This window comes from Drosophila tropicalis, unplaced genomic scaffold (assembly GCF_018151085.1).
Source record: "Drosophila tropicalis isolate 14030-0801.00 unplaced genomic scaffold, ASM1815108v1 contig_859, whole genome shotgun sequence".
Classification (NCBI taxonomy): domain Eukaryota; kingdom Metazoa; phylum Arthropoda; class Insecta; order Diptera; family Drosophilidae; genus Drosophila; species Drosophila tropicalis.
In genome coordinates, this window is record NW_027173353.1 from 4,672,075 (window position 1) to 4,680,037 (window position 7,963).

The 7,963-nt window shown below is 35.6% G+C and overlaps 1 protein-coding gene across 1 annotated transcript; it reads right to left on the reverse strand.

Annotated features, from left to right (window-relative positions):
* Window positions 1-394: 394 nt before the first annotated feature.
* Window positions 395-7,763, reverse strand: beat-Va (beaten path Va). Its single transcript, XM_068297092.1, has 7 exons — window positions 7,543-7,763; window positions 6,397-6,667; window positions 3,065-3,218; window positions 2,790-2,998; window positions 2,578-2,711; window positions 2,256-2,508; window positions 395-2,021 (listed from the first exon to the last, which is right to left on the reverse strand). Exons 2-7 carry the CDS (start codon window positions 6,440-6,442, stop codon window positions 1,915-1,917), a joined length of 903 nt encoding a protein of 300 aa, XP_068153193.1. The 5' UTR covers window positions 6,443-6,667; window positions 7,543-7,763; the 3' UTR covers window positions 395-1,914.
* Window positions 7,764-7,963: the final 200 nt, after the last annotated feature.

Genomic DNA, 7,963 nt, shown 5'->3' on the forward strand with positions numbered 1-7,963 from the left:
CTTTTTTCTTTCTTATAAAGTTTTAGAAGATCAACTTCACGATCGGATAACTAGATAACTAAGAATTGCTTTAATTTCTAGAGAAAAACAGAAACATAAACTTGAAAGAGTATACAAAGTTCGGCTTGATCAGAATTAGTCTCAATGTATGGGTTTTTATTTTTAATTGGATTAAAAATAACTACAAACAAGATGGTTTAAAAATTAACCCAACCCTTTGATAATGTTTCAATAAAGTTTCGTTTTTTACCTCCTTTTTTTTAAATGAGAAGCACTAGCGAATGATTTTTTCCAAGCTTAATTTTTTCACTCGTTTATTTAGTAAATCATTTTTTTTTTTTTTTTTTTTTTTTTTTTATTATTTAGTTTTATTCTTTGTATTTATGGAGTGTAATTGTGAATTGCCCTTCAAATGATTTGCAGCTTATTGTGTTAATGGGACATTGACCTCGTCGTGTACACCATTTGACATATATATATGTACCTATATATATATATATATATAAATAAATACATACATACATTAATGTAGTTTAATCTATTTAATTTTTTTTCTTGTTTTCTTGTTTAATTCATTTATTTTTTCTCACTTATTCTAAATAGTTTTGCAGTAAAGTTTTGTTGTTGTTGTTGTGGCTTTACTTTTAGTTTTTGGTTTATTTTGTTTTCCATGTATATTTTAGTTAGACTTATAGTACATTCCATTACAATTAGATAGAATGCGCAGAGTTTGTTTTTGGCTTTGGCAACATAATGATTCATAGTTGTTATCCTTTCGCCTCTGTTTATAATGTTTAAAATTGTATTTACAGCATTTGTTGATGTTATTGTGGATGTTGTTGGTTTATTTATTTTATTATTATTATGCTACACTTAATTGTACATATCGGCAGATGACATAAAACAACACTTACTGTAGTTATAGTTATGCCAATAATGGTTTTTACAGCATTTGCACACTCGTTCGTATAGTATTTCATTGATAACATCTCATGTTAATCGATTTGTGCTGTCTTCTCTGCATTTGTTTTTTATGGTAATCACTTTGCATTTGTTGTGTCTGTGTTTGTTTTTTTTTTTTTTTTTTTTTGGAAATATGTGCACAAAAATGTCATTTCGAAAAAAAATATATATGTTTGTATATATTTACATTAAAAATTCGTGGTTGTTTGTGTTTATTTTTGTTTTTTTATGTTTTTTTTATATATGACTAATATCAAGCAGAATTTTTGCTTGTTTGAAGTGCATTAATTTGTTTTTGTGTTTTTTTTCATCCTGTGTAAGTAATTGGATTCAAGTTGTTAATAGTAAATGTGAGTGGAAACTAAATGAAAACTATATATGTATGTACATCTTAACCAATAGATATATGCACTATAAACCCGCATACGAATATTATTATTAAGTACAAAAACCTAATCTAAATCAGAAATCTATCGAAAGTCTAACCAATTATAGTGTCCTTCAATATTGCTTAATCTGAAAATGATGTTGAATTAAATTCAATAAAATTACATTCTAAACAGAAAAGTTTGTAAAAGGATTTTTAATGGAAATAACATTGCTTTATGTGTATGTATGTGTATATGTATAACTGGCTTATTGTGTAGGTACTTCACTTTTAATTCTTTTTCACACACATTGAAATGATGTAAGTTTGAGAGATCACGTTTCCATCTCTTGCATCTTCTTCGTCTTCTTCTTGTCAGATTGCTTTATATATATACAAATGGCAATTGTCGCGCACTCCAGTTACCCACTTTATTGACTAAATCTCTCTCTTTCTCTGTCTCTGATTTCAAACCGAGCTGTCTGCTATCCTAACTAACTAGCTAACTAATGTGTTGATATAGTTGGCAAAACTGCCATCCAAAGCATTTCGGATACGGTTTCCTTGGTTCTCCATATGACTGTTCATGATGGCCGTTGCAAACATTTCGCTAACGAAATTATCACAAAACAAACGGAAATTAACGTCGTCCTTGCCGAAATGCAGTTCCTTTGTGTGGCAGCAGCCGAATCTTTGAGCATGGTATTAAAAAAAAAAAACCAGAGCAGGGCATAAAAAGAAAGAGAGGCGGAGGAAGTACGGAGAGCTGTTAGTTAATTGCATGATTTGGAATGTAAAGAGCACACACACACACAGGACCAAAACGGATTTCGGTTTCCCGTTCAAAAAGAAGCCGGGATTTTCGTGGTTGTTCTAGTTTGCTGCTTTTTGCTCAAAACCATGAACATGAAATTGAGATACTTACTTGCGCCCGCATGTCTCAGCATTTGATTGTTGAAATTATCGAATTGTGACAGCGATGCACTAAGCGACGTTTCCCGACGCAGCTCCGGATAATTCTCAATTTCCGCTACGCACTTTAGTTCGAGGATTTTGCCTGACTGATAGAATCGTTGGCCTTGCAAATAGAAATGCACCTGCAGGCGCTGCCTTCGTAGAACATAATCATGGGCCGGAATGCTTGTGTCTATGGTGGGCTGTAGCTCACCCAGCAGCGGCTGCAAAGAGAATTAGTGAGGGAAATCTATGGAATCGACAGACTAATAGATGGATGGCCTCTGTCTAACCTGCTCGCCATTGATGTACCAGGTAAGTCGGGTAGGTAAACTCGAATAGTCCGAGGAGCAGGTGGCACTCAGGAACTCCTCCATGCGATACATCGAATTGAAGCTCTCGATTAGCGGGTCGCTTTGAGGCAGAGCTAATGGTTAGTGGTAGGAGTAATTAATGCCAGTTATTAGTTATGGGAATTTGTGTGCTATGTGTGCTTGCTGCCCACCTGCTACCGTCATGTTGTCCTCTTTGGCCGCCAGCTTAAAGTGGGGAGCATCGCCACTAACCTCACATTTGTAAACTCCCGTCGACTTGGCTCCTTGTAAACTCAACCCAAGCCGACAACTGGATTCATTGCAATAGTAAGAGCCATCGAGCACTTGTAATCCGGTTACTGGAAACTTTATATACACCGGATGCATCAGAGGTGTATATCTTTATGCATACCAAAAGTCACATATTAAAACTCGTTGGATTAATTCAAAGTTGCGTTTTATTTACCGAAAGAACTCCAGATGATCTTTATACCATTTCACCGAGTTGAGAGTATGCCCACTCATATCGTAGTTACATATTAGCGTGACATTATCCCGAAAATCCACAATTTCCGGTACACTAATATCGGTTACAAACAATGCATGAACACCATGAAGATCTAAAATAATTGAAAATAGTTGGTTCAATTTGCAAAAATATTTCACAGAATAAAATGTATGAAAATCAACACACAATATTAATTAGATAGTGCATGTGAAAACTCAGTGCCAAAACCTTTTATCTAAAAGCGCAACATACAACAAAATTTTTGTGCAAAATTTCCTGGACCGCATAGGTGACTGACCCGCAATGTGGGCTGGGCCGAGTGCATGGTGACCAGCTTTTGTTATACGGTTGGCCTGGCACATGCAACACATCGAATAAATTTGAAAATTTCATGAAATGAATATACAAAACAGTTAGTTTTGGGCTTAGGTAAGAAAGCATTTTGAATCCCCACAGAAGCAAAAGGGAACCAAGAGTCGAGAGGTGGGAGAGAATGAATGATAAAAATCCTGGCCATGTGTAACTGGCATATGTATTTATGCTAGCTGCAATCTGAATAACCTCAGCTTAGTTTTTAGCCAAGAGGAACATGAGTAGAAAATGTTTCTGGATTAGCCATATTAAATTTACCTGGAACCACTGGAACTAAAAGAAATTGCTCAGATTCATTCCGATTGCGAAACGAGAAGAAACTTTCTTCTCCATCGTTTTTCCTATCTTAAGTTCGATATCGCATATCATTTTAAGCTAAAAGTGTGGTAAGAGTTTGGGTGAAGTTAAAAAGAAGCTACAAAGTTTTTAGCTGTTTCAAGTTTTGTGGATTATTATATAAGCCTTCTTCAAGGTAACCGCACACCGAACATTAAAATGCAAACTATCCTGATAATTAACCTGTACACGTTTAATTTTAGAAAAACACATTCTTCTCCTCCTTAGATATTTGCATACTTATATATGCAGAGAGGAGAACTAAGCTTCGACAAAGTTTAGGGATAAATTCATTTAGATATGTTGAGATATTTAAGCAAACATTTCGCTTGTGGTTTTTCTTCTTTTTTCCAGCAAGTGTCTATCTTCATATGTGAATGGGTGTGCCATTGTCTGTGTGCAAACAGATTCGGTTTCCTTTGTGGCAACACCTACAAGCATTGTGCATACATATACACAGCTGGTTAAAAATGTATTGCCTATACCATTTCGGTAATACTTTATGCAAAAAGATTTAAGCCCTGCAAAAACCCACAAACTGTTGACAGAGACATCTACAAGAGAATATCATATAACAATATATTTAAATCAGTGGCCCACACAACTGCACATGGATCTGTGTGTGTCTGTATTTGTGACATATCCTAAATTAAATTAATTGCATTTGCCATGACACACACACACACACACACACACAATATCAGTCGAAGTTGTGAACTAATTGCCTATGTAAATAAACACACCTAAGCTATTCGTTATATGTATTTACTTTATGTTATGTGGCTACCTGTGACTTTTGCAAATTGAAAGTTCACAATGGACAATATTTAATTCCATTAGGCAAGTTAAATTGCTGGAACTCTGGACTGGCCAACATACAGTAAAATATTGAAACGCGTGCAAAAGCATCACAAAACTTTTGCACAAACATTCACACAACTCCTTTTGGCACAATACTATTGTGTATGAGTGTAGGTGTGCGTATGTGTGTCGGGAACACATGCAAGTAAGCAAGTGAATGGGAACCATTGTAATGCCGCTGAATGAATGGTTTTGCTGCTGGTGCTGTCTGAATGTGCTCAGAGGTGTGTAAGTAAAATGTGTCAGCCACAGTCCAGCAGCCGCAAATATGAGCGAAAACTTTTCGTATACCCTCACTCAATACACAATTTACCCTATTTCAAAATGTAGGTACATGGCAATAGTTGGCTTCTTTCAGCTCAAATTATAATCCATACAATATGTTGCCGGAAAGAGTTTATAATTACAAAAATATTTTGTAAATCCACTTAAAGAAAAAATGTTTGCCTTTTTTGAGTGGTTACGTTTCCATAGTTCCTAAGAAAAGTATCAACATCAAAGTTAATAAATTGATTAACTCAAGCAGCTAAAGAATTATTTACATCAAAGGCAAGAAATAAATAAGTAATTACTGAAAGTCATGAAAGTTTCAATATGTAACTAAATCAGTGGATTTCTAAAATTTTCTATTTAAAGATTTAAACTAAACGATGAAAATAGTATACTACCAATCTACGGATATATGTAGCAATTGCAACTACTTTATTCTAATGATTAAGACTTTGAATATTTGTTTTTAAATGCAAATAAGACTGTGTCAAAATTGTTCTTTGGAATAATTAGAATAGAGCCATATAATCATTGGCAAGAGTAAATTCCTTTCGTATATTTTCTTTGCCAATTTTCTCAACTGCATTTTAGTTAACTTTCTAAAACGAACACACACACACACACACGCAAACACACACATAGAAGCACATAGACAGAAATACATAGAAACTTATATAGACCATGAGAGTAAAATCTCGCGTTTTGGAAAATGCTTCTTCTACTTCTTGTTAGAAAACTGCCAGCTCATTTAATGCGCTGCAAATTAATTGCCCCATTGCCATTGGCAATTTATGTGCCACGAGGCAGTCAAGAGTGGCAAGATGCGATGCGAGGAAAGGCACAGCCAGGCAAGGCAAGGCAAGGCGAGATGAGGGCGATGCCTTTGGCAGTCTGCCTAATTGCGAACATTTCAAAAATACAATTTAAGTTTAAACTGCACTCAAGATGTGCAGCATCAGCGGCAGCAAAAGTTGCGGCAGTTGAAATTACCAAGTGCCAAAAGGGATGAAATCGTACCAATGAATGAATGAAGAAAGGAAGGATGGAAGGATGGAGGGGTCTGCAATTGCAGTTCCACCAACCGCCAGCAGCTGAAATTATTGCAAAAGTCATTAAAAGAGCAGAGAGCAGGAAAACAGGCCAATTCAAACCGCTGGCGAAAACTTTGTCAATATTGATTTGCGGTTGCTGCCGTAAAAGGCAGACGGTAATAACAATTATAATAATAATAATAATAATAATAATAATAATATTAATACGATTGAAAAAGTGCAAAAAACGATTTAACAAGCGCAATCAAAAGTAAAGGCGATTTGTGAAGCTTAGTAGATTGCGTATACGCCGCGTGGTATGCGCTTCATTAACCGAACAAATATGCACATGTACTATGTATATTAAGAGGATATAAAAACCATTTTAATCAATCCCCCCGTATCGATGCTCTCACTTACCAATTAAAAGTGCAGAAAACAGAAACAATAGCCAGCCGTAATCCATGTTTTTTTTTACAAGTTTAAATATTTTTTAATAAAATGAAAAACTATGGCTTGTGGCAAGTTCTGTTTCGATGCCAGCTCCAGCTTCCAGTTACTCGGATTTTGTTGAAATTTTTTATTATTGCCGTCGATTTATGCTTTATTTTTTGTATGGTGACCTCAGTCAGAAGGATCCCTTCAATGGAATAGATTTCAGCAGCGGCTAACGTTGAATACGATACGGAAACTAAAATGAACCCAAGAACACCGACCACCCAAATTTTAGCCAAGTTGTATGACAAGCGATTCAATGGCAAGCTCAATTAATTGAACATCAGAACCAGTCAAAAGGACAACCGAACAGGCAAAAACAAAAAAGAAAAACAACCAACACTCACTCACAAAAAAAGAAGAGAAAAGAGGAGAAGAAGAAGAAAGGAATATAAATAAATAAACTGAGCGACAAACTCATGCAGAAAAGTTCAAAGGATACGCTCTGGCAGTGTCGTTATAAATAAATAACAAACGTTAGAGTAAAACGACAGAAAAAAGAAAGAATATGAGAAGGCATGGAGGAGCAAAGAGGAATGGTAAGGAAAGCAGGACGGTACGAAGACAGGAAGAACATACTCGTATGAAAGGGAAATGGAAAGTAAAACACACACACACACACACACACACACGGGGGGCACATGGTTTAAATAGAGTAAAAGAATTGACAGATATGGCCAGAAACAGGAACCAGACGAGTGGGCGTGGCAGCATCAGTCTGTGTGCGTTTGTCAACTTAAATAATTTAAATGCCAAATTCAAACGAATCCATGTGTTTAATATTTAAGCAAGCACGTGCACCTGCCCCCATCTATTTCCGCAAATTTCTGTTGGTCTCTATCCCAATTCATTTTGTTGGTTTGTTTTTGTTGTCAATTTGGTTTCTGTCACAGTTAACCGAATTGAGTTAAGAGTTTTAAACCTCATCACACACACACACACACATACAATGGTTGATTTAAGTATCTTGATGTCCAATTGTTAGTCAATTTAAAGTCACATTTCTTTTCTCATTGATCAATTTCAAATGGGTTTATTTGGGTTAATTGAACTTATTCCCAAATCTCTTACTTTTTTTTGGTTTTATCGTGTTTTCTTTTAGCTCATTCACTATATTTGTTAAATTTATATTTTGCACTTATTCTCATTTTGGCTTGTCTTAATAAATGTATATTTTGTTCTTATTAACTGTTATTTATTTGACACAAAAAACTAGACGGAACGCAATCCTACTATTCGAAATGATTCCACGCGGTTTCAAGCTTACGAACTGACTGAAACTGAAGCTGCAAATACTCGAGATGCGGCCTAACGAAGTTCGTTATCATACTCTGCGCCGTCGTCAGAGTGTCGTCCTCTTCCTCGTCGACGTCGACGATGTAGTCGTTGGCGTTGACGATGCTGCTGCTGCTCGTGCTCTCGTTTACACGACAGCTGAGTCCAGTTACAGCACAACAAAAGAGATTCACTGCTGTTAAAGAGAAGTTTAGCA